Source organism: Opisthocomus hoazin, chromosome 4 (genome assembly GCF_030867145.1).
Source record: "Opisthocomus hoazin isolate bOpiHoa1 chromosome 4, bOpiHoa1.hap1, whole genome shotgun sequence".
Classification (NCBI taxonomy): Eukaryota; Metazoa; Chordata; class Aves; order Opisthocomiformes; family Opisthocomidae; genus Opisthocomus; species Opisthocomus hoazin.
The window spans coordinates 43,094,653-43,121,780 of record NC_134417.1 but is presented as its reverse complement, the minus strand read 5'-3'; the positions used below and the strand labels follow the sequence as shown (position 1 = coordinate 43,121,780).

At 44.7% G+C, this 27,128-nt stretch overlaps 3 protein-coding genes across 21 annotated transcripts in view; 2 read left to right on the top strand and 1 right to left on the bottom strand.

The window, feature by feature from the left end:
- Nucleotides 1-1,750, bottom strand: part of CLASP2 (cytoplasmic linker associated protein 2) — a 152,633-nt gene extending 150,883 nt beyond the window's left edge. For 9 of the 16 annotated variants that reach the window (XM_075418743.1, XM_075418737.1, XM_075418736.1 and 6 more), the window contains exon 1: nt 1,481-1,749. In XM_075418743.1, coding sequence (XP_075274858.1) covers nt 1,481-1,675 — 195 coding nt within the window. In that variant the 5' untranslated portion in view covers nt 1,676-1,749. Of the gene's footprint in view, nt 1-1,480 lie in introns of all 16 variants that reach the window. The other 7 variants (XM_075418732.1, XM_075418763.1, XM_075418762.1 and 4 more) reach the window with 2 other exon arrangements.
- The window catches only part of FBXL2 (F-box and leucine rich repeat protein 2), a 520,918-nt gene that overhangs the window by 268,444 nt on the left and 225,346 nt on the right, over nt 1-27,128 (top strand). The gene's annotated exons all lie outside the window — the stretch shown is intronic.
- Nucleotides 25,778-27,128, top strand: part of PDCD6IP (programmed cell death 6 interacting protein) — a 34,751-nt gene continuing 33,400 nt past the window's right edge. For all 4 annotated transcript variants that reach the window (XM_075418709.1, XM_075418708.1, XM_075418706.1 and 1 more), the window contains exon 1: nt 25,778-26,121. In XM_075418709.1, the coding sequence (XP_075274824.1) occupies nt 25,916-26,121 (206 nt within the window). In that variant the 5' untranslated portion in view covers nt 25,778-25,915. The remainder of the gene's footprint in view (nt 26,122-27,128) is intronic.

Here is a 27,128-nt window from a genome sequence, read left to right as displayed (position 1 = left end):
AACTTTTACATCACCCTGTTAAGTATCCAGTCCTCTTTACGCAAAAGGCTATTTAAAGACCTCCATAGAGGTCTCATAGTAATTAATCAATTATCACCCGCAATTGCCCTCAGATTAGGAATTTAAGAGCGAATTATACTTGTCCAACATACGTTATTTCCTCAAAATAACCTGACCTTTAATGACAAATCTGCTTCCAAACAAAATAAATCACGCGCGCAGATAGAGTTCAGCCTTACTCTTCCCAGAGCTCAAACTCAGAAGCGCTCTGTGCAAACCCCGGCAAGCACACCGCACTGTGAAGTCAACGGAGGGGAAAAAAAAAAAAAAAAAACAAAAAAAAACCCCAAAACCCACCCATTTCACGAACATAACTGCTCTCACAAGTTACTTCTACGCCCGCCTCCTGAGCCTAAGCAAAGAAGAAAAATAATTATAATAATAATTACAATAACCTCACTACCCTCAGTTCGCAGGCTCAAAGCGCAAGGCCGAGGGGCCGAGGGGCGGGCGGACCTCTCCCGGCGGACAGACGGACCGCACCGCGGCCCCGCACCGCGCCGCAGCCCGACACCGCCGCCCGATGGCGGCAGCGCGCCGCGCACACCCCGGGGAAGGCGGGGGGGGGGGGAATAGTAATGATATTAATAAAATTTAAAAAAAAAAATCGCGATTACGATTGCCTTTGGTAGTAAAACCCCCGTGCTGCGGGCTGACCACGGCCAGGAAAACAAACCTCCCAGCGGACGCGCAGGAGCCATCGCCGCTTTCCTGCGGCTCAGCCTAAAATGCACCAAAGGGGGGGAAAAAAAAAGAAAAGGCAAGCAAACCGTGAGTCATCACTGGGCTGCTGCGAAGATACCATGTAACTTCCCACCTACGGGAAAGTCACCAAAAGACGACACAAACAACTTCAAACTCACAACGGGAACCCCAAGCAGCGAATTACGGACCCAATCCCGCGAAACACACGCGGCGTACCGCAAACGCGGTGAAGCAGCACTCTCCGGGGCCTACAGAAAATAATGGCAATCCCACGAAGCGTTACACACCCAAGCACGGAGACCACAGAACGGGAGCGGTGGCGAGGAAAACAAAAAAGAAAGAAAGAAAAAAAAAAAAATCACCACCTATCCTGTCTCAGAATCAGAAACTCAACCCGAGTATGAAAAACAGCAGCGGGGGGGAATGGGGGGGCACTACTATGCGCAAAAGCATTTAATCAGCGATAAAAGGAAGAAAAAAAATTAAAAACCACCCAAATCATTACTGATTCTTTTAGGACAGAGGAACAACAACAAGAAAACGTTGCCCAACCCCTCCCAAAATTTCTGAATTTCCCTTTATGGGGAGAGGGATAAAAACCGGCACGAACGCAGCTTTATTCCTGCCGGTACCCCGTTAAGAAGCGACCCCGCACCCCCCCACCGTGCCGAACCACGGCCCCCCCCGCCCCGAGCCTGGCCGGGCCCTGCCCTACCTTGAAATTGCTGGAGCCGACCCACCCGGTCAGCTCGTCGATCACCCTGTCCAGGCGCTGCTGGTCCTGCTCCAGCTCGGCGGACCTGGCCGGGTCGCTCAGGTACTCCAGCAGCTCCTGGCCGACCTGCATCCTGCGGCCCACCTCCTTCTGCTGCACCTGGTCGCAGAAATAATCCATCCCAGCAGGCTCCATCCTCGCCCGCTGACGAAAAGTTTTCCCGGAGCTGCACCGACCGCCTTCGGGGTGTGGGCAGCGGCGCCGGGGCAGGGCGGGGGGCGGCGGCGGGAGGCAGGGAGGCGCCCGGCGAGGCGGCGATCCCCGGCAGGGCCGCGGCCCTCATGAAGCCTCCGCTCGCCCTCTCCGCCCCGGCTCTTCCAGGCGCGCACGCACTGCGGGGGCTCCCTCCGGCCCCCTCCCCGCAAGGTGAGGCCTCAGGCGGGGGGGGGGGGGGGGGGAGAGGGGGCAGACACGGCTCCTCCTCGGGCTCGGGGCTTTCCAGGCACCTCAGCGGCGGGAGGGCGGGCGGGCGTGGGCTGAGGGGGTCCCCCCGCTGGATTAGCCGCCTCCGCCGCTCTCTCGTTGCCTGCTCCCGCCCGCAGGCGCCGAGGAGCGATCTCGGCCTCTCACCGCCGCGGGCACCGGCCCGTCCTCTCCCAGGGCGGACCTTTCACATGGCCCCGACGCCGCGGCCTCCGGCCCCTCCCTGCCGGCCCACGGGGCGGCTTTCGGAACTTCGCCCCGGCGGGTCCCAGCGCCGCTCGCTCGCTCCCCTTCCCGCTCGGCCCCGCCGCGGAGCCGGGGGGGCTCGGCCGAGCCCCCGCAGAGCCGCTTACGCTCCGCCGACTGCGCCGCTGCCCCCGTCCCGTGGAAGTTGCGCGCTCCCCCACCCCCCTGAGCCGCCCCGGCCGGCGCTCGCCAGACTGGGCGTGGCGCAGGACGGCCCCGCCCCACGCCCCGCCCGCCCCTTCCCTGCTCCCCCTTCGCGGGCTGTGCGGTGTGGCGCGATGCGCATGCGCCCTCCGTCCCGGGCCGGCACGGCGGTGCCAGCTCGGGCCCAGGGTCCGGCGGCGGGCAGGCAGAGGAGGCGGAGGAGGAGGAGGAGGAAGCATTGAGAAAGAGGGGACGCAGTGCGAAGGGTGCTGCGGCGGCCTGGCGGCCGTTGGGCGCTTGGGGCGGCTGCCTGGCTGGCCTCTTTAGTGCCCCTGCGACCGACATCTGCGCGGCTGGCGGCGGCCGAGCCCGGGGAACCGGTCTGGCAGAGAATCACAGAATGGTCCGGGTTGGAAGGGACCTCTGTGGGTCACCGAGTCCAACCCTCCCGCCAAAGCAGGGACACCTACAGCAGGCTGCACAGGACCTTGTCCAGGCAGGTCTTGAATATCTCCAGAGAAGGAGACTCCACAACCTCCCTGGGCAGCCTGTTCCAGTGCTCCGTCACCCTCAGAGGGAAGAAGTTCTTCCTCATGTTCAGACGGAACTTCCTCTGCTTCAGTTCGTAAGAAAGAAGAGAGATCTGCATCCTCAGGCCTAGCGGGAGGCTCTCGAGGCTGCGAGCAGCCTGCTGCGGGTTTTGGTGTGATAGTGGCAGATTCAGGATCCTGTGCTTAATCGGTCCCTGGGCATTGCAGTAAGGAAGGTGATTAGAAAGATAGCAGACACCTTTAAAACAGAGACATATACACTGCACCGTGAGCGTATTGCAGTCTTGCAGAAAGATTACGGGCTGCTCATTGTGTTTGCATGATGGATTTCCCTGTGCACACACAAGGAACCGGAATTTTGGATGGATGGGTAGTTCCTGCCCTATGTGTGCAGTGCCATTTATGAAGACAGATATATTATGAAAGCTGGGTGTGGAATTACGAATCACTTTTGTTGAAAATGGGACTCGAAACTGCGGGAAATGGAAAAAGAAATATCAGAAAAGCAGAACTGCATCATCATATTTCTTTGCAGTGCACTAGAATCTGATCCACTGGTGGTTAAAGTTTATTAAGTAAATTTCTTGCTGTGAAAGTTTTAAAAGTAACTTTATCTAACATTGGTTAAATAGGAAAGAACTGAGTAGATGATACTGAGCTCTTGGAGTATCAAGAAGTGTAAAAGTTTCAGCCCACCAAACCTGAGAAAACCCAGGTAATTTAAAATTCACCTTTCATTGTAGTCCAAGTTAATGTCAATCTCTTAAAACAGAAAATCCTAAGCAAAAAGAGGGGGGAAAGCCTGTGGCACTAGCTTGTCTGAATTTCTCTTGATTCAAAGCACATACATGGATCAGGTAACCTAATTCCTGTGGATGGCATTGAAGCTGAGAAGGAGGGTAAAGTATAGTAAGATACACACTTGAAATGTTGAAACTATTTTGTGAACCCGAAGACGACATCACAAAGTTATGTTAAGAGTAAAAAGCCATGCTGGGATGTGTGGCTTTTCTTTATTTTCTTTCCCATTTCATGTAGTAAGTGTTTTCTTAGAAAACACAGGACAAAATAATTGCCTTTCTGTAAAATCAGAGGATTGGGCTACTGTATTTTGTCCTGTTACTACCTGCCAGCGCTAGTGACTTCATACTGTACGGACATTGATATAACATTAGAAAATTGGTAGCCTTTTTACCACTGAGGTGTTCTGATAAGATCAAGGCAATTTCCTTTGACATCCTAGCACTGAAGAGAATCACTTTTTTTGTGGGATCAATAAATGTTGGTTCATTTCTTCCTCTGCAAGCAAATAGCATTTTGATTTGGCACATAGAGCTTCTGGATACTTGTTTCCTTTTTTAGCAAGGCGGGAGTAGCATTCTAACGTTGAATTTAGAGCAGTCCTTCAGCTTGGACAAAGGACACAGTTTTGTTGTTACATGCTCTCACAAAGTCCTAGTGGACTTTATACCTAGGGATGTGGGCTAGGCTCCAAAACGAAGGCATTTTCATTCCAGCCGAAGATCTTTTAAAGCCTCTTATTCTCAGCTAAGGAGATTGCTTCCTTTGGAATGCAATCTTCTTTTTGATATGCAGGCATGTGAGCGTAAATCCACAACTCGTGTGTATTTGTACAATGCATAATATTTTGTAGAGGAACGAAGTGCCATAATTTAATGCAGAATCAACATTTCCTTTAGTCTTCCGAGGATGACTCGCTAGCAACCACAGCGATTGCAGCAGGAGCTGAGGTAAACAACACTAATCCAGTGCGGCGCATTTCCAACCTGAGCTGCACACCCAACCTGTTTCTACACCCCGGTCCCGTACCAGTGTGCTGCGCGGTTATCGCGTGTAACGTCCTGTTCTGAGAAAGGCGAGAATCCTACAGAGAAGCAGGCTGGGGAGGGAGAATTCCTCGCACTGACTGCATTCCTTTGGCTGATAAGAGAGCCCGTACTGTGTTTCAGGCTTTGTTTCTACCACCTTTCATTTTCTAGCAGCAGCTTTAAAAGGCTGAGACCTCGTGCCACCCAGTTATTGATCCTCTGTAGTGGGCCTGTCAGTCATTCCAGCAGAAAGGCTACTTCCCTGGCTGAAATATCCTTCCTATACCAAAGATCACTGAAAGAACCAGAAAAATCCCTAAAGCCCCTCTGATTTAAAGGTCTCTATCACAAATAGCAAGCGCAGGCAACAATAAGAAAAAACAGAGTGAATTTAAACATGAGTCACTCAGAGAGTTCCCGTAAATTACACTTGACGTAGCCTAAGTTGACACTGAAGAAATCTGTGAGAAAGTTGTTCTTACATTCCTGTCGGATTCCTCAGCAGCCAGGACAGCACTTCTATTCATGTGCACCCTGGGTAGCCTGAAGCAAATGTTCAGATTGCGTCTTGGATGTGGTGTCCTTCAATCATATACCACCTCTTTTTAATGTATTCTGGAATAGCCACAGACTTTTATTTGTTTATAGGTTGGATGTCAGTACTTCAAGGCTTTTTCTTAATTCTTTCTTAACACTGTCAGGAGGTATCATAGTGTCATATTGTGCCATTTTAAGCAGAAATGTGGCATTTTTTTGTTATCCATGTCATGTCATACAGGTATTTATTTTACATCTTTTCTTACGTTAATTGTGAAAGGATGATATGTATTTTTTCAAGCTGAATTTATCACCATTTTGAATTCCTTCCTCCAAAATGAAGAATATCAGGATAATGAAGTAGTAAATATCTTCTGAATATAAATCATTTCATTCACACAGGAAATTTCTTCTGATGTTACAATATATGTACCAAGCTAGTTGAAGTATTGCCCATTTTTCTCACAAGGCCTTGAAGATGAAATTAGATGTAACTGTATTAAAAATGTACTCAGTGAACTCTCCTACATTTTGGCTTGTGCCATGGATGTTCTTGAAATTACATATTTAATATAGATCACTTTCTTGTGCTTGTTTGTAAAGCAGTCAGAAGTTGAAACTGGTAGTCTGGTATCTTTCTTGTACATACCAAGTCAATTTGATTACAGAAATGGGGCATGAGGGGGGTCAGACTGATACCTGATTACTGGATTACTCCAAGGCATTAATTTGTTCCTTACTGTCAAATATGTTTTAACATGCAGATGCTGCAATTAAATAATTCATCCTGATAAATCTTTTATGATTAGTTTGCTAATCTGCTTGATACAGGTGATACAGAGAAGGAAGAACAAATTGAAAACTACAGGTAATGAGAAATAGTAATAACAGACCAAGAAAATAGTGTCAGAATGAACATTTAAGTGGCCACTTCTCTGTTATCACGTTAGTGTAAGATGTCTTCTATAATTACTCAGAGCACTGCTGCATAACTTACCATCCTTTATGTCATTTTTGTATGGTGGCAGAGATGTTTGTCTCTGGTGGCACAAGTATTTAACTGCGGTTTGTCAAGCGAATGGTGGCATCTGCTTTGTGCAGCAGGTTAGTTTGCTGGACCTTGGTCAGTTACGCTTTTCTATCGTTAAATTTCTGTGGTGGAATATGATCTGCCAGTGTTCTGTGTAAAACCTTTGCATAAAGTCGCTGTATAATGATTTTGTGTGATGCTGGAAATATTGGGAATGCAATAGCTCAGTGTAATAGTCCATCAATACAAAATTTTCTAAGTTGTTAAACTTAAGAAATTGATTGAACTTTTAGTTAAAATACCTGTGAGAACCGTCTCAGTGTAGATGCAATTACCTTTGTATTGTCATGGTACCGTTTCTAACAGCAGTGTGAAAGAACTGGAGAAGGATCCAAAATACTTGATTCATCCGACCTGAAAAGTAAAAACTATGAGTGATTTGAAGATCTGGTAGGAAAAAGCCTAACAGTACAATGCATACTGTTAAGCAGGGATTCTCTATTGCGGCGCCGGGCACACGGGGGATTTCTCCTCCAAACGTGCGCACCAGACACCCTGTTGCTTCAGGTTAAATACAATCACACATGTAAATATTCATTATATTTGTAGGAACTAATTAGCATATGTAAATATCTTTCACGCATGTCTGTTAGCATCTTTGGGTGGTCTTCGGGGGTCCCAAGATGAAGGCCCATCCTCTTCATCACGCTGTTCACTGATTGACATTTGTTTCTGCGCAAACTCAGTTCCAGGATCACGTATATCATATCCTTCAGGTTGTTTGGCTCTAGTCTTGTTGCTCTCTTGGTGCCTCCTTATCTCTGTAGCTTAGTGCATTTGCCCTCCCAAGGCCGAGCTGTCTGGAGCAGAATTATTTAGGAGCCTCTTTTATCCCACAATTATCCCAATTATTTGCCGAGAACCAAGACCACTTTTGTTTCACTTAAGTATTTTGTTTAACGACTAAGTGATAGCTTGTGCCCATGTCCTACTACATTCCTTAATGAGAAAGCAGGGATTAGTGTAACAGTTACACCGTTAGATCTCAATGCATGCAGAAATACAAGTTACAATACTAAAGACTACTAAAAACTAGAAAATATTAAGGCTTTTTGTTATAGTTTCACATTTCTTACAATCCCCTCTATCATGAGCACACAGCGTACTGCACAGCAGTATCAAGGGACATGTAGCTGGGCACATTTTGGCCTCGGGCTGGCAAAATTTCTCTTCTTGCAAAACAAGTCACGGCATTTTCAGTATCAGCAGGAAGCTTGCAAGACTGTGAATGCACCAAAGGATGTGAAAAACCATGCAGGACGGTGCACGTCACGTTACATAGAAACAACCTGCCACGCCAGGCGGAGTGTTGATGTTCATCCTGGTGACACTCTGGCGGTGGCCGACTCTGCCCATGCTTGCACTGAGCAGCCCACGTCTCCCTGCATGTGAATTCTAAGGGGGGAACACACGTCTGATCTGGTTTGTTGGTCTCTGGTTCGGCTTGCCTTTTTTTCTGTAATGCAAACCCTGCTATAATTAGGACTAGATTCAGCAGTCATTGAGTAATTCCTACCTTACCAGCATTGATCAAGAAAGGTTTTCTCAGCTAAGAAGAAGCTGCAGGGTTCTTCCTCAAAAAGAGTGAAAGTTTTCCGTGCGTACGTACAGTTTAACGCCTACGTAAAGTTACAGACATATGGTTTAAAATGCTCTTTTTTCTCGTAAAGAACTGAATTCATTTACACTTTGGAATTCATTTAAGCTGATTTTTTGGGGCTATTGCCTGATTTTGACATGCTTTTCCTCTGTGGTCTGAAAAAAAAAAAAAAAAGCTTGTGTGGCTGCTTGAGAGCTCCCTCTCGTGGCAAACTTTCCTGGAAGATCTTGGCAAGTATTCCCGTCCGAAGGCACGCAGTTGAAACTTTACCTACCGTATCTATTGCTGATAACGCGGTGCAGCAAATGAAAGAAGCCAAGCCAGCAGTTGTTGCAGATCATATTTTCTGCTTGGCTGTCCGCCCTTCTCACGTAGAAGCCTACTGGCTTGGTATGGGTGCAAATATCGGTTGGTATTTGGGGAGGGGGGGGGGATTTCTGTAAATGAGTATGCAGATGGAAAAAAATGAAGTATTCATCTGTGTTCTAGGGGAAAAAAAAAGTCACAGATGATTTTACTTTTTACCCTAAAAAGAATAAATTCCTGCCCATGTCTAGAATAGTTTAGAATCTGTTGTATCTGGGTGGCTGCTGCTGAACATGCAGTTTAAAGCAGACTGCACTTACTACAGCCCTCAGCAGCTTTGACCAAATGCCCCCTATTATGGGTCTGTGCCATCAAGGGTGTTTTTTTACTAAATCGCTTTGCATTTCATAACTGCCGGCCACTCTGTCCGGGAGGAGTACCAAGGGTTTGGAAAAAGCAGCTCAGACATTCTCCTTTCCTCCCCTAAGTCTTGACCTCCCGTGCCTTGTCTGGGAAAAGATGTGGATCTGCAGCATCAGGGACTAAAGCGGCAGCCACAAATCCTGCAAACCTCTTGTGCAGCGTGGTGGAGTCACTGGAACTGGCTCTTGGTGCCTCCTATGAGAAAGGCTGAGTCACGCTTCTTGGTACCTCTGCCGCAGCCGGTGCAGGGGAGCGTGAAGGTTGCTGCCACGGATGCAGCGCGTGCACAGATTGTCCCTGTTTTCCTGGGGTTAAAGTGATGGCTTGTCCAGGTCTTCCAAGCAAGAGAGAATTATACCATTTTAGAATGAAAATTGAAATGAGGTAATAGCCACAAATACAGCTCTGAAAATAATAGCACTGTAAATCATGTAAAATAGTGGGAAAAGTAAGGTAGATCATGGGAGAAGGCAGTGAGGTTGGTTTTGTATATGTGTATCATGTGGGTTCTGAAGTGGACTGTTTAAATTAAATTTATAGTGTTTTAATAATCAACAGATAGCTAACTGTCAAGAAAATAAAGCACGTAGTCACATACGGTTACCTAATGGGGAAGCAAGTAACAAACCCACATGAATCCAAGCAACTCAAATTCAGGCAGTTTTTGAAAACTAAGGTTGGATTCAGATCCTATGGGTCTGACCAGTGTCAGGGATTGTCAGGCTTGCTATTTTGCTTTTTTTTATTTGCAGGAAGAGGTTGAGGTACAGATATGTGTGCTGATGGGATCTTTCAAAGAAAATATGTGGAAACAATAATTAATTGAAGTAATAAAAATAAGTAAAAGTTTCTTATGATTAAAATGTAATATAAGTGTCAGAACTTAAATGATAAATTATCATATAAACATATACACACAAATTTCATTAAATCCAACCTGTTTCAAAAAATTGTTCAGAACAACTCACTTTTCATTGGTATTTATTGAACCCATGTCGACCTTAGATTTACTTCCCAACAAATTCTATAGCCACCAATTTATTTGATGTTTGCACATGCCCTTTGACACACACACACATATATAAGGAATTTGATATTCATTTACCCTAATCCATAAAGTTGCAGTTAGGAATTTCATAAAACAACATTTGGATGCCAATTTAGCAGTCTTCTAACAAAAATTTTAGGTACTTCATAATTTCTACATTCTAGAATGGAAATGGTTAGAGAAGTACAGATTAGATACACAGGCACTTAGAACAGACAAAATTTCTTAAGAGCCCAATGATGAATAGGGGTCTTGTTCCCCTTTTGGAGCCTCTGTCTTTCCACTGGGAGAACTCACTTATCTGCATTGCAGCTCTGGGAGACTATTTCACTATAGACTATTTCACTATAGACAGTCAAGAAAAATATGTCAATATGTAATATAGGCAACAATATAACTTTTTTCTATAAAATCCCAAGTAATAACATGCAAATTTGTGGCAGCAGAAGTGGACTCTCTTTTAATCTGCTTCTAATTGCGTAACTGTAATGTTTGTGACGCCTCAATTATGAATTCCTTTTTTTTTTTAATACTGTATGACTCATAGCAGAAACATTCTTGTATTCATTGCCAGCATTTAAAGACAATAAGCAGCCTATTTAGAAGTAAACTCCTATTGAAATAAAAATTTCTGCATACGGGTATTTCTGCATACAAACGTATCCTGTGCTATGGATTTTCCAGAACCTGTGCCCAGTGCAGAAGGGAGCGAGCATGTCAGTGCTCAGAGTGACGACAGATGCAAAGCCCTACCCCCAGCACGGTACGCAGCTGTCTTTGCAGGGGTTGTCTGAACCTTCCCCTGCATTCACTCTAACCAATGTCACGACAGACACTCATAGTCAATTGGGAATGTATAAAAGTGAGAGTGACTAGCCAAACATATCTATAACCAGACTTTAAGTTCATTCAGTTTAGATACCTGCTTATGTTAAACATGTTGGCCGATTTTAAACTAGTTTAAATGCCAACCTATAGCCTGATGCTTTCAGAAGGAATAGACTGTACAGCCTCAGCTAAAATAATACCAATTCAGTGACGGGCAGCTTGTTTTGTTTAATAAAACAGCATTCTTCGTTCTTAGGTCTCAACAATGTAACTTTATTCAAGGATCCTGGTATCAAGCAGATGTCCTTCTAGGTTGAGGTTGGCTCCTGTGAGCAGCACGGCGATCACTGCAGGGAGGACCGCGGCCGGAGCAGGCAGCTCAGTGAAGGGAGGCATGCCACCAACCGAGGGTGACAGCTGGGCAAGCCGGTGCTGGGGCCTTGCTGTGCCCGGTGCTGGAGCAAGGGGTGCAGAGTGGTCCCCTGGCAGTGCTCGGGGTCGGGCAGCAGCCCAGTGGCAGCCAGACAGGCCTGCGGTCTCCGGGCAGGTCCCTGACTCTGCGAGGTACATGACTTGGGCGCAGGCACAGCAGCAGTGTACCTCGGGCAGGGGCCCAGGGCGAGAGCTGGAGCCCAAATGCAGCTCCCAGGCGGAGGAGGGAGGCCTCCAGCGGGGCTTCTCACAGATCTTTCTCGCCCACCAGCTTTTTGCAGCCATCTGATCTGAGGTTACACAGCTACACCACGTCGGCGCTGGCCTCCGGCACTGGCAGTCAGACCTCTGCTAAGGGACTGCACCCAAAGTCCTCATACTGTGGATTTAATGGTATATTTGTGATCTCTGATTTGTTGATTGCAATTAAAATAAAATAGTTTCTTACCTCCATATATACTTTCTCATTTTCTGAAGTGTAAAAATACATGCTTCTTTATGTGTATGAGAATGGCAGTGTTCCTTTGTCTTAAATGCTTTAAAGACTGGTACTGAACATAGGAGAACTGGTATCCCACTTCTGTCACAAAGCGACGTGGTAAAGGAGGAGTAAGAGCAGTAGAACCAGTCCATCTGAACTACAGATTTACATTTGAGATGGACCTGAATGACAACATCTAAAATTTCAACACAGAGTTTGATTTTCCACCCACAGTTCACTTTTATCCATCTCTGTGGTTTTACTGTGAATCATTATAAATCTAAGGACTAGTTTCAAAACTTTAGCTGTAGACTTGAGATTCAGAAATCCAGAAAATCCTGTTATGATGAGGCTTAGTGTCAGTCCTTACCTAAGCACAACTTCCCTTCAGTGCAGTAAGTATTATTAAAGTATGAACTTCCGAAGTATGCCCAAAAATAGGAATGAAGCACATCTTGGCAATGGCTACAATTCCTCATATTTACGAAAGCAATCCTGGGGCATGATGACATTTTCAAAACTAGCATCCAGTTATATGTATTTTTGGAAAAAAAAATGGAGACATACTTCAACAGAGGGTAAGAATGTATTATTCCCCCAATCTTATTTTCCTGAAGTACGTATGATGAAAGTGCGTCTGGATCATCCATTTTATTTCTTCAAGCAAACACTTCAATCAATCCAATTTTCCTAACTGAGAAGACTTTTAGAGAAGTTGCGACATTCCTGGCGTTTTGTAGCACTCCTTTCTTTTCCCCGGGATCCTGGAAGTGTCACAAGGACTGTGCTCTCTGGGTTTTACTGGGACCGATGAGACCAGCAGCACTTTCCTTCTTCGAGGCAGTGTAATCGATACCCTGATGCTGCTTTGAGAAATGCTAACCTGAGCCTAGAGAATGAAGCAGATACGCTGGCTATGTCTATGCTGCATTTGAGGTTACTATGTCCATGTCCACACTGCAGACTGCAGGGTGCTTCCAGGCTATTATAGGGATGTCCATACACAGGGATACACCATGGCTGTGTCAGAACAAGAAATCAGATCTTTTGGCTTTGAAAGCATTTTTGAGTGCATATTTGTGCAACCTTATGTGTTTAAAGATGTGGGTTTGTGCAAACCAAGAGCTGCCTCCAAGACAGCTTTCATTTCAGGAAGCATGGTATTTGTACGGTTTTGTGAACATATTCTTGGCCAGGCCAGGAATTTTATTCAAGGAGTGTTACTCAATACAAAATACTTTTGCTGTTATTACCAGCGTTAAGTTGCAGCCAGAGTCTGTCACAGTCAGCTCCAGAGAGTCATGCTAGGCAGTGCTTGGTGTCCCAGGGTTTGGTGTTCAGCTGGCGTTGCTGGAGGAAGGTCTGCAGCTGCAGGTGAAAGCCAGAGAGAAAACATAGGTATAGCTGCTGTGGCTGTGCTTGTCTACTACCAACATTGCTTTTTGCTTGTCACTGTAGGTGCAAGGCAGACTCTGGCTCCAGCAGTCACCAAGTGGTTAGCCCTTCTAGAGCTGGCACATGGTGTGATGTCCTCTCTTGTGCCTTGTCGGCGTGATAGTGTAGTCAGCCTCGCAAACAAGATGGCTGAATATCCCACTGTGCTGCAGAGTATCTGAAGAAGCACGTCACAGGTGAAGGTGAGCGCTGGTGGTGCAGGCTCTGGTGTGGCCCGGTAGTTGTCCTAGCAGGAGTGCTCGAGATCAGATCACCCCAGACCTCCTCGTTGCACATACCGGTGGACAGGTGAGGAGGATCCTCTGCTAGCTTAACTAGGTTACTCTCTCAGTGCCTCGGAGCATGTGTAAATAATTGACAGTGGACAGCCAAGGTTTCTGGCATCAGGCAGTGCGTACTCTAACAAGGTGGTACAGCTGAGATCCCAGAACCTGTATCGCAAAATCCAGTTTCAAGTATACCCTGTACATGAAAATCCAAGAACACAGTTATCACAAAAAAATTTCCTGAGCCATAATTGTGTCCAGTAGTCCATGTAAATGAATATTTAATCCAGACAATATTTTTCCACAAAGAGGCACACCCCATCAAAAGATAATGCAAACTGTAGCTCATGGAACTGGGCAATGGCTATGTAATCATTGCTTGAATCCAGACAGTCTTTTATCAGCTTTGAATGTGTCTGTAATCTCTTTTTATATGCATATGGATCTCAGCAGGTGTTTTGCCTGAAGGGTTGTACAGCAGCAGGCCTTCTGAGAGTAATCAAGCCAAAACTCATAATTTATACTTTCAGTATAAAACTGTTACTGATATTTTAAATATTTCCAGCTTTAATTAAGTAAGTTTAACTGCTATTACTCACTCCTATTTCATGTACCACCATTATAGTTTAATTGCAGATTGACTTTCGTTCCATAACCACTAACTAGCAGTTGTTTTTATGAGCCCTGGTTTTGTACCACTCTGATAAATGTCCATTATACAATAAAATCTGACTTAATTTCAAATGCATTCTGGTCACTGTGTTTTATTTCACATGTCAGTAGTCATAAAGCAGAGCGCTGATCCTGCAACAAGGAGAGAATCCAGAATTAAATTAATATATAATAGCTTTGTACAGTGTAATCTTTTGACACTGAGAGATTAATTTTGTCAGCATGGCATTTGCAGCTGGTAGTAGATTCAAGAGATACACTACTCCTCTCAGGAAATAAGTTAAAAGCATGGCATGAATATTATTACTTTTAGCTTTATCTTGTGGCTAGAAAAAATGAGCTCCCTATCACTTCTATCAGTATCCCTTATTTATTAAGGTGGTGCTGAGTCTAAGGGTGGAAACGTGATTTACGTGGTAATTGTTTTTAAAAGTTTTTTTCATATATGTAAGTGATTTTTTAAGATAGAAAGGGAAAAGTACATTTTGTTCCTTGATGGTAACAATGTTGTGGGTTGTACAGTATGGCAAAAGCTACCTCTGCACTGCAATACAGGGCTAATTGGCTTGGGGCAGTGCTTCTAGAGGCTTCTGCCTTGAGAGGTAGTTCTGGTGGGGCTACCTCAGGAATCTGCACTGTGTGTTAGGCCAGTTACCTTGTACATTTCCATCTGTCTTCATCTGTTGGCTCTTTACAACTGTATGTTGATTCAGACAGCATTTTTTTATTTGCTTGTACAGTAATTCACGCAGTTATGTTCTTCCTCTGCAGCACAGTAGCATTGACAACACTAGAAAATTGAGACAATGTCAGACAGCTTAGTTCCTTTCAGGTGTAGTACAGAGCAGAAAGCAAAAGCAAGAAGTATGTATTTACCTTCATTCTGAAGTTGCCATGGGCCAGTTTGGTCCCTGGAAAAATTCCAGCTATCCTAAGAGTTGCCCTAACTTGTACCATAATTGCTATGCTTCCCACAGGACTTTTCAGCACTATGCATGACAAGTACTAAAGAACATCTCGGCCACACCTCAGACTGCTTTTCTGCTGGCTCACACACGGAAAGATCTTTAGCAAATACTACCAGTCTTGTAATTTTTTCATGTTTTGGGAAGACCTCTTCTGGTACAAGTGTTCTTGGGAATGTGAAGAGAGGTAAAACGGGAGAGATAGGGATAGCTAATGGCTACAATATGTTAATAAAATCTACTAAAACTGAAATCCCTGGTTCTTCTCCTGGGCCTAGCATGAGAGTTCTTCTGTCAAACAACTTCTCTGCTATATTTAAGATAGGTCTATTACTATATAATTACTTCAATTATTATCTAACTTAATTAACATTTACAAAGTTTTCCTAAATCTTTGCAAAGACCCTTGCATGCACCTGTATTTATTTACTAGATATTACGGCAAATAAAACCACACTCCCAACATTCCTCATTGAAGATGTAAAAGCCCTAAAAATTTTGCACTCGACTTAATCAGGACAACCTGACCTTGATGTTTTTTCACAATTATTCTGACTCATCACCCCAGCTTGCAATAATTGCCCGCAGTCCTCCATTCTTTACAGCATTCCCTTTTCCATTTCCTAAAGTCAACCATTCGTAATTCCTCTGTTTTCCTGCATATAATCTGGCTAATATGCCATTCTCAAACATGGTTTATTATTCCATGTGAGTATATGAGAAAACAGGAGGGAAAATGGGTTGGAGCAAACTTTTTGTTTGTCAGTGATGAGATATAGCGTCAGCATGCTGTCACAGCCCAAGACAGCAAACGACTGGGTACAACTATAGCACTTCTGAAAAAAATTTCTGGTGAGCCTTAAGTTTTCATCTTTATTTTTTATCTTTGTTCTTAACAAATAATAATCACAAGTAAAATTTCCCAACTCTCAGTGAGCTGCTTTTTGGGCACATATTTTGATGTGCATGTATTTAGACCTTGTAAGAGTTTTATATACACGGAAATATTACCGTTCAATCACTGCATACATTTCTGGCCAATAAAACAGAACATTTAAATAATTAGCATATAAACACTAGGTATGTTGAAAGAAAAGTCATTTTGAATCATCTACATAGTAAAGAAAAAATTCTTTAGCTGCCTCATCCCTGAAAATAGATACCTCATTAGTCACTGATAAACTGCCATGCCAAGCTGGTAATACCGGTAAGATCAAAATGGAAAAAATTACAGTCATGAGGTGGAACAAAACATGCCATGGGAAGATGAATTGACCTGCTATGATGACTCACATCTAGCTAACAAATCCGAAGCATATTCTTTGAACCCTGTGAAAAGTGGAGGAAGCAGATGCTAGAAACAAATGTAGATACAGGGGTACAGAAAGGATACACAAAACCACAAGCCTGAAAGTGGACAGACACATGCCCATCTGGTGTGATCAGTTACAGAAGCATGAAGGATTCTATTGGTAAAGAAGCGGTCAGTCTTTGCTCTTTACTTTGTGAAAGTCACTTGCTGTCATAGAGTGATTCTAAGGGCAATTTGATGTCAGTTATGCCTAGTCATCATCAAACTCCTAGCTAAGTAGTTTGTAGGTAGCGCCAGCTGATTGCAAAAGTGACTGCTGATAAGCCTGTCAATGCTTGCACAGAGAGCAGATAGTAATTAAGCATTCATTTAAACATAATATTTGAAGCAGGAATACACTATCTCATGTTCCTTGAAATATCTTATTTGTGTATGTCAATATCTCTGTGTCTGAACCGAGAGGAAACAGTGTTAAGTTGCTAGGCATAGTAGTTTGAAAGGAATGTGACATTACAGTTTATACCAGTCAGTGTGAACGGACAAAATGTTGCATATACAAATCAGCTGAATGTCTGATTCCACAGAAAAAATAACAGTTAAAAAAATTGATTTTTTTTTCCCCTTAAAGGTGGAGGAATTTTTTTTACAAAAATTTCAGCCTGACTGTATGACAGCAAGAACTTCCTGGAACTTCAGAGGGAACATCAGGTAGAGTAACCTGAGAATTCATGAAGTAAATATTAGGGATAATCTCCTGAGCTTGCAGAACATACTTCCCGTGCTAAATTCCTTACAGTAACATTTTAGATACTGGCATTAGTCAAGCCATGTCCAGATACTTCATGCCAGGATGAATCATATATGACAGTGCACCGAAATCTCCCCTAATTTATATAGCTTTTGCAAAGGTGTCGACTGAAGTGCAGTCTCATAACACAAACTGGCTCATCCAGTGTCCCTCAAACTCTCCCCTTTAATGTCTGAGTCAGACTCTGGGATGCCCTATGGATGTCCAACCACAATTAGAAGCAACTTTAGCCACAGTTATCTCCTTTGATGAAAAAAAAAAAAAAGAAAAAGGCATGTATAGTAAAAAATCCTTTGATGAAATCATGCTCCCCTTCCCTTTTTTGTGCGAAACCACACTGCTAATGCTGGATTTTGTTGTCTGCTTGCACCACATGTGGCCATATAGAGCCAGTAGTACAATGAAATAGAAGATTAAACAACATTTTTTGCATCTCACTTTTTGCAGACCGCGCCAGTACAAGTTTGTCTATCGTTTCTCTTTTGAACACTGCAAAGCAAGCATTTTTAGGAGGAATCCTCTGGCAGTGCTGTTGGCAAATCCTGTCGCCACTTCTTTATCGCCAAATTTTTGTGGTTGGACCAAACTTTGCAAAAGAGCTGCCTGTACTGGCATTTGTTACGTTATGTAACAGAGAAACTTTGTTCCAATTCATTATGTTTGGAATGTGTAAGATAAAAACCTCATATTATGGACAAGTTTCACAGCGGGACATGAGGATCTTCACTGCTCTCAGCAGTGGATTCCCTATATTGTTATTAGAGGTGGCTCTTTATAAGCCCATCAATATGTGTATTAAGGAGATGTTTTGAACTGGGAAGAGACACAAACCCCTCCCAGCATGGACCATGGAACAACCGCGATCTCAGGGTCTTCTATCTTTTGTGTGATCTTTCCATTTTTTGTAAGGTCTCAGAGTGTCATTCACCAGAGTGTGTTGTTTCCACAGAATGAGGACCATAGCTGTTCTTCCTGGACTGCATTCCTGGGGAACAATTCATTCAATTCCCACGTTAGAGGAAGAAACCTTGAATTTGCAGCTTTAAATCAGGTCCTTGCTTTCCTCCTTATGTGCCTGTCATCCCCCTTGGACCTAAAATTAGGCCTTCGCCCCTGCTGTTGTCTCCAAATACCACTCCAGCAGTGTGATTGTGCTCTGTCCAGCACATAATGGCGAATTCTTCCCCCTGACTGTAGATGCTTTTACGTAATAGATTCCGTCTACACAGAGACAATGGCAATTCGCACAGATGGCAATATGGAGGGTCGGCCCAGATGAGCATGCTCAAAAGTATGTCTGGCTTTCGATTCACCTTGGTTCAAATCCCACAACATCACGTTGCTGAGTAGGCAGAGCACAGTGTCTCATTGTTTATCTGAATTAGTGAGTAGGTGGAAAATAACCTAGCAACAGGCGAAGAGCTGCACTGCACGTTCGGGCAGCCACTGCTACAGGCACACGAGCAGAGAGGCGCGTGCCCCCAGCCAAAGGACAGATGCTCCCCGCCTCACACATAAGCAACAAGCTTGTCTCTGTTGGGGCACGGGAGGGACAAAGTTTATTACTGTCTGCTCAAAAAACAAGACTGCTTTGTGCAATGAAGGAGTTCTAGGTATCTGAACTGCAACTTACAACAGGCTCTTCTCCACCTGAAATGCTGAAAATACTTCACTGTCGACACAGAGGATTGCTTTAGTGGTGTAAACCTCTCACTCGCCATCAAAAGAGTCTGCAGAATGACAGAACTGAATTTCAGCAGTGTTTCCCAGTGAACTTAACCAAGTGAAGGTATCTCTGTCGGGATCTTATTTACCGTCCTGCTTGTTCCATGTAGCAAGAACTAATCTCTCTATACTAGCAAGCATTAGGCTGTATAATGACTGACTACCTAATTCCCTACTTCCATCCAGACCTATTTCAAACTATGCAAAATTATTTTTATTTGAATATTTTATATTTCAGGATATGAAATACTCGAAATAGAAAATATTGTTCAAATAAATGCTAAGTCAATGATGGCTTATAGAGCATCTTCCTCAATTAACCAGATTTAATTTCTTTCACATCTTCAATGTATTATACCTGGAGTTTTCTAGTCAAGCCTTTTAATTTTAATGTAATAAACAGCAAAAGGTATTTTTCTTGCATTGAACATATGGGCAAAAACAATATAAAATTTAATTACATATTGTAAAATACCAACAAAGGACAAATACTGATTTCTACTTCTTTGAAGGCTACTCTGTCCTTTGGCACAAAAAATGCTTGCATTGAACTGATCACCTATTAGGACAAAATTCATTATAAAATGTGAAATACAATGCTTTACATAAAGAAAGCAATGTTTTACAGTGAATAAAATAAAGCTGTTGCTTTACTTATATCCCATATTGCAATAATTAAGAGATTCAAAGTTACCCAGTTATCTTTCATCTATTTTGTTACTTTCCAGTATTGATAAATGTGCATTATTCAGTAATACAGAATTTAAGTGAAAACTTTCTGACTTTCAAATCTTAAGGGACAGCTTAATTAGCCAAGCTTGTAAAAGCAATTTGTAAATTCAAAACATCATCTCTCTTCTGGAATGAATAAAGAATCACATACTTGAGTTTCAGTTGCTCATTATTTTAAAATTAGAAGCAGTAAAAACACAGCGTAGTTAGGGGAAGGATATCTTGCAAAACACTTGTGTTTCAAGGTCATTAATCCTTTCTTCCTTTAGCTTTCAATCAAAGATGTGATAACATTAGAACACTACCCATCTCCTGTTGGGGGTTCTGAAATCCTATGAGAGTTCAAGGAAGTGTTCACAGCAATAATAAGTGCAGAGTAAGGCAAAATTTAGTCCATTATGACAAAAAGCAGACGTTTGATTTTTCTTCTGCTTTTAATACAGTGTGACAGGTACTTTGTTTTCCATTCCTAAGGGTAAAAATTATTTAAAACTCCATAATTTGTATATGTAAAGTAGAATTATTGATTTACTAAGTAACATCAACGGTTCAACACTGAACAAAGGTAGAACACACCTCTTCCTTCTTTTAACAAACTTTCAGAAGAAGTCTCTGAACTTTTTTCAAACTGCACACCATAAATATTGCACCAAAATATGTCAACTACAGAGTTTTCATGCCAAAATCTAAGTCAAATACTCATGCGTGACTCTGGATTTTTCAGAAACTTATATGCAAGGTTGGACTCAGTGAATAGCTGTACAGTCTGCACAGGGTTAAATGACAATGACATTATCCTTTACATCCACCTCTTCTTATGCATAGTTGCCCCATAACAAATAGATGGGAAACAGGATGTGAATTTATATCCTCACAAACACTCTCATTGAGAGTAGAAGTACCCATTTTGGGGGTTACCAGTCACCTGGCTTGTATCAGTGTATCTATATCACTGCACATTTATGCTTTGCTTTGTATCAGGATAATTACCTATGTAAACATAAGTAGAGTGTATCTGGAGGCAGAATATGACTGTACCCTAATATGTGGTATACAGGACTACGGTAATATAGATAAATAGTAAGCAGTTTTATTCAATGCATTGTAAAAAAAAGGCATTTAATACGTTTGTATTTATGCATCTTGCACTAATCCTGACCTTCAGCTTTTGGGAAACATGTTTTAATAGCCTCTCAGCTATTTCTTACTGAACTGAAAGTTGCTGCTGCCTTCCACGAGGTGTTCTGCTTTGTAAGTTTTCTAAAACCACAGTGATATGAATAGTATGGGCAGTAAAAATAATAACATTTTAAAAAATCTTATATATTCTTTTGAGTGGGACATAATTTTAGCACAGATTTTTAACAGTATACATGAAAAAAAATTAGCAATGCTTTTGGTGCTTATTATGGAGACCCACTGCTACAAACCATGATGTGGGACAGTGAAGAGCTGTTTTTTCCTGTTTATGTGGTGTATTTGAGTAACAAGCACAGGCACTATCGTTATGTGATCAGTAATAATGGCATGTATCTGAAGCCTGCTGAACCTTGAGGAAAATTCTAGGCTGCACTGTAACTGGCCTAATAGATAATATTCTTGTAGCTATTTCTGGAAAATACTGCACTAATGCCAGCTGGATTGCCTGCTTACTCTCCTCTAGTCCATCTACAATGCAGCAGGTAAAAGTATTTACCTAGGTCAACAGTTTCCAGACCTTGCATCATCTCTCTTTCATGTCTCATCGGAGTTTATATTACTTCACCTCCATCTTCTCTTTATGCCTCTCTGATGCCCTGCTTGCCATTTATTTCATCCACCAACATTTTTTCCATGCCACTAGCTATGCACGTGACGCCCTTCTTGTTCTAGACCATTCTGCCAGTATCCTCTCCTCAAGCAAAAATCAGAAATAGTCACTATCCTCATTTAGCTTGTGGTTGAAAGGCAACTTTGTTGTAATTACCACTATACACAAGCATCTACCCTAAGTAAGTGCACCAACAGTATTGATTTAGACCTGTTTTCCCCCTTTACCAGCCTCTCACTGCTTCATCCTGACCTGTATCACACCTGGAATTTCAGCTGAAGATGTGTTTTTCCTATTTAGCATTGGAACAGCGGGAGGATGGTATATCAAGCATTCTTGTGAATGTGGCTCTACAAGCACAAAGATAAGCATGGCCTCTGCCCAGCTGAGTTTGCTATCAATGTATTCTCTGGTTCAGGTCCCTCCTCACCTACGAGAAATAGAAAACCGTAATAAATACAAATGAATATTGAGGAAAATAGGATTAATAGTTCCTCTAAATTTTGAAACAAACGGTAAAGGAGTGTCAAATTTGAAGGAAATGTTAGGAATTCTTCCTCATGCTTTTAATTATGGCCAGTTAAGGGGAAATTTCATTCATAGGTCATGAGAATTTTACATTTGCTTCTAAATGGGTAGTAGGACTAGATGGGTTATTTGGATCTAATCAGAGCTTCTTCTGACATACAACTTGTTTTCTATATTCCCCCATTTTGGCAACTGATGATAATCACTCCTGAAAACTCAGGGTCAAAAGATAACAGTGATAAAAGACTTGGTCCTTACGCTATGTTACCAAAAGATGATGTTAGGAGTATCAAAATGGGGCTGGATCTGAGTGATTAAATTAAGCTTTAGGCAAGAAGACCATCGGATTTAATGAAATGAACAACTAGGTCCCTTACAACTTCCTTTTGCTGATTTTTTATTTGTTTAGTATAGCACATTTGCCAATTAGTGCTATATTGCTACAGGGCAACTCCTACGCTATGGATAAAGCAATGTGATCAAGATCTACAGAAAAAAATGCAGCAAATGCAGAATAAAATCTTCATTCAATGAAATGTCTGTGCACAGAATTTGTGAACAGAAAGCAAACATAAAACAGAACATCAGAGTTCAGTGAAAAGTTTTCTGTCTACAAGTTGTAGACAAAAACCATGAAGCACGGAGAAAAGCCAGTTGGCATACTGAAAGCAAGTCTGACTTTTAGAAACGCTTCTGCAAAACTGCAGTGCTCTACTTATACATAATGGTTGTTTAGGAAAAAGAGGAAAACTACGGATGTCTAATGGTCTGTCCATACTAAAATTAAATATATTACTGACCTTGGTAATGCTTAAATATGGCTATCACTTTTTTGTGCTGCATTACTTCAAACATTTTCAGGGAAACCTGTTTTAAAGTGGTTCCCTTAGATACTATCATTAGTTTGTTGAAGAAGGAAGTATGGTCTGTCGTTTAAAGCACAGGACTCTGAGTAAGAAGATGTAGATTATGCCCCCTGCACTTATAACGACTGACTACGTGGCTTCCTCATCTCTAAATTGGGAAATAGTACTTAACTAGCCAGAGGTAACAAGGAGACAAGTCATTACTGCTTATAATATTATAATGGTAACAATCAGAACAAAGCCATCAGAGGAGTACTGATTTGTTAAGAAATCTGTGGGAAAGAAGCAAATCACCTGTACATTTGAAGTTCTGGTAACTTCTTCTAAGACAAAGTGAAATTTCTGTGCTGTGTTGGGGGACGGTTTAGGAACGCAAAGGATCAGTCCTTGCATTTGTTAAGCAACAGCCATCTAAAGGTCACCATGGCTCCAAAGTAGAACTATGATCTCATAGCTGTAGTCTTCGCCCTTCCCTGTTCACACCCTTTCTGTGTTTATGACTGTTATGCTGGGAGGTATTGATGGCTTCCATCTTCCATATACAGACAGCCACGTATCTTGTAACGATGTGTAGGCTAACTATACCCCATAAGGTATTGATGTTGGAAACAAAGGGAGGCAACTGCCCAGATGAATATCTCTTAAGACTGATCAGAATTTAAGCTCGTGAGGGTGGAGGTTTTCCCTGGGACAGGAAAGTGCAGTCAGTGCAAGGCTGACTCAGGCTGAGAGACCACACGCTTACAAGTGTATGTGGGCAATAAAACCTGAGGAAGAAAAAGGGGCGAGGAACTCACATTCCAAGATATGAGTAAGGCAGGACAGCTTACTTTCTGTACTCATTGTACGATAAAAATCCCTTTTTTAATGTATAATTAAGTCAACTTTGGTTTTGATTGAGATATGAGAAACTGAACTCAGTGCAGGGAGGCACCAAGGCACCGTTAACATATATATTCGCTTCTTGTGAATACAGCAAAGGTTTGTCACACAAGCAACCCGGCAAGGCTCTGAAGGCTAACCACTTCGGTCTCACTGAAGGTGACTGGAAGCAGCAGAAGGAGGACAACTCCATCACCTCCTTCGCTCTGTCTGTGCCCGGGAGGGCCCGGCTGCTGTTGCCAGGGTTTCTCTGGATTGTAGAGAGGGAGGGTGAATACTGGAGAAGCTGCCCCTCCCTGCGGCAACAGGAGCAGTCAGGACTGATTTCCCAGGCTCTACCCTTTTCCTCTCATGCCACCACTTCAGACGTTCATCAGCTGATGAAGAAGATAGCTCTACCTAGCACAGTACACTTTCTGTAGGAAGGGATCATCGGCTTTACAGGAAAAACCATGGTCTGCTACAACATGAGACCAAACCCTTCTACATCACTTTAAAAGCACTTTTACCACTCATTTTTATGGTATCATCACCTGGGGGCTCACATAATGAGAAAAGAGCAGGCTGGCAGCCTCTGCTGTCCGGAACAAGTGGCAGAAGAAAGGGGGAAACCATAACACGGGTTGACTGTTCCTTTTCGGTCTCCAGACAAGCAGATCACCTGTTTTTGCCTACTGGAGCTCTGCTGGGCCAGGTCAGCAGAAAGCAAGCGTGATGCGGATGACAGATCCGTAATTACAAGCAACACGGTCACTCTGTGCCTCTTGCCGCTGACGGAGACACTCACACGCTTGCTGCAGTGGAAGTGACATTTTACTGCAAACATCGGTTCTTAGGGTGGGCTGACTGCGGGACCCTTTGCTTACATTACCGGCCAACGAGGGTTCCCTCACCGCAGCCGAGGTCTGCGGTCACGTGCGTCCAGCCCTGGAGTCCCCAACATAAGAAGGACATGGATGTGTTGGAGCGGGTCCAGAGGAGGGCCACAAGGATGATCAGAGGGCTGGAGCACCTCTGCTACGAGGACAGGCTGAGGGAGGCGGGGCTGTTCAGCCTGGAGAAGAGAAGGCTCTGGGGTGACCTGCACCTGGGGAGGAACAATCCCATGCACCAGTACAGGCTCGGGGCGGACCTGCTGCAGAACAGCTCTGTGGAGAGGGAGCTGGGAGTGCTGGTGGATGACAGGTTGACCATGAGCCAGCAGTGTGCCCTGGTTGCCAAGAAGGCCAATGGTATCATGGGGTGCATTAAGAAGAGTGTGGCCAGCAGGTCAAGGGAGGTTCTCCTTCCCCTCTACTCTGCCCTAGTGAGGCCCCATCTGGAGTACTGTGTCCAGTTCTGGGCTCCCCAATTCAAGAAAGATGAGGAGCTACTGGAGAGAGTCCAGCGGAAGGCTACGAGGATGATGAGGGGACAGGAGCTTCTCTCCTATGAGGAGAGGCTGAGGGAGCTGGGCTTGTTCAGCCTGAAGAAGAGAAGGCTGAGAGGGGACCTTATAAATGCCTATAAATATCTCAAGGGTGTGTGTCAGGAGGATGGGGCCAGACTCTTTTCAGTGGTGCCCAGCGACAGGACAAGGGGCAATGGGCACAAACTGAAGCAGAGGAAGTTCCGTCTGAACATGAGGAAGAACTTCTTCCCTCTGAGGGTGACGGAGCACTGGAACAGGCTGCCCAGGGATGTTGTGGACTCTCCTTCTCTGGAGATATTCAAGACCCGCCTGGACAAGGTCCTGTGCAGCCTGCTGTAGGTGACCCTGCTTCGGCAGGGGGCTTGGACTAGGTGACCTACAGAAGTCCCTTCCAACCCTGAACATCCTGTGCTTCTGTGATTCTCTGACCTTATAGCAGCCTTCCAGTACCTGAAGGGGCCTACAGGCAGGATGGAGAGGGACTATTCACAAGGATGTGTAGCGACAGGACAAGGGGGAACGGCTGTAAACTAAAAGAGGGCGGATTTAGATTAGATTATTAGGAGGAAATTCTTCACCATGAGGGTGGTGAGGCATTGGCACAGGTTGCCCAGAGAAGCTGTAGCTGCCCCTCCCTGGCAGTGTTCAAGGCCAGGGTGGATGGAGCTCTGAGCAACCTGGTCTGGTGGAAGATGTCCCTGCTCACGGCAGGGGGGTTGGAACCAGACGATCTTTAAGGTCCCTTAGAACCCAAACCATTCTGTGATTACACCAAACGGCGCGCTCCTCAGACAGCGCCCGAGCCCTCCTCACCCCCGCCCTTCAGACGCCACCGGCCGCGCCGAGGCTGCGCGAAGGAAGCGGGAGGCGGGGACGCGGCGCGCGGCGATCCCGGAAGCGCGGGGTTACGCGGCCGCGGTGCGGGGTAGGCGGCAGGCCGGGACCGCTCGGTAGAGGAAAAGGGAGCGCGGAGCGCTGCCCTCCCGCCCGGCGGCCGCCGCCGCCATGACGAACTTCATCTCGGTGCAGCTGAAGAAGGCCTCGGAGGTGGACTTGGCCAAGCCGCTGTGCAAGTTCATTCAGCAGAGCTACCAGGGCGGCGACGCCCAGGCCGAGCACTGCCGGGCCGCCGAGGAGCTCAGCAAGCTCCGCAAGAGCGCGCTCGGCCGCCCGCTCGACAAGCACGAGAGCGCGCTCGAGACCCTCCTCAGGTAAGGGGGGGCCGGGGCGGTAACGGGGCCCTCAGGGGCCCGAAGCGCCGGGCTTCGCCCCCCGCCATCCCTCCCTTCTCCCTCCGCTTCCGGCGGGGCGGGAGCGCACATCGGCCTCCCGAGGAGACCTGCGCGGCCGGGAGGCCCCAGCGGCGGCTCCGGGCCCCGGCGAGCCGCCCGCGCCTGGGCCCGCCCGCACCCGGTTCCGGCTCCGCCGCGGCGGAGCCGGAACCGGGTGCGAGCGGGCGCGGTCTGTGGGTTGCGTCCTACAGCTCGAGTGCCTGGCAGAGTCCTAGGGGTCCCCCCACCCGTCGGGCGTCGTGGGGTGGGGGGGTTTCACACGATGGCAGAGCCGGGAAGGCGTAGACAGGAGGCCTTGTCCCGATCAACTTCCCCTTTCGAGCGTTTTGTCACTTTTTGGTTGGGCCTGGGCAGACGCGACAGGCTGTTTTGCTGCTCAGAAGAGGGCAGGTGTGCCTTGCGTTTCAGCACTCACGTCTTGCTATTACAGCTTTCCCTTCAGTTCTGGTTTTGCTTATTTACCCTGACGTGTTTTTCCTTCTGCTTGCCTTGTTTCGCAGCTTCTCAGTGTGTTTCTGAAGTCCCATCCTTACTTTCTGCTTAACATGTTTAGCTTGCTGTCAGAAAGTTTCCCCATGCCTCTGTTGTGCTGGAATTATCACAGGTTAGATGGGCAGATGATTAATCTGTGCCCTCTGCCTAGTAAACTGCACTGTAGGACTAGCTGCTCTGTCATCTGCGAAAGCACTCACTCTTTCCTTTCTCTCTAGAACATTTATGGATTGCAGTGTTGATTTACCATCGTAATCCTGTTTCTCTGTTTCTTTGGATGCTGGAAATACTTTGAGTGTGTTGGAAATATTTCAAGCCCGTTTATTTGTAGCTTACCTATGCACTGAGGTCGCTGTGATTCATTCGCTAGGTTAATACAGAGTACACACTTCTGTCTGTAAAGCTGAGATCAAAGATTTGCAGTACCAGAATAT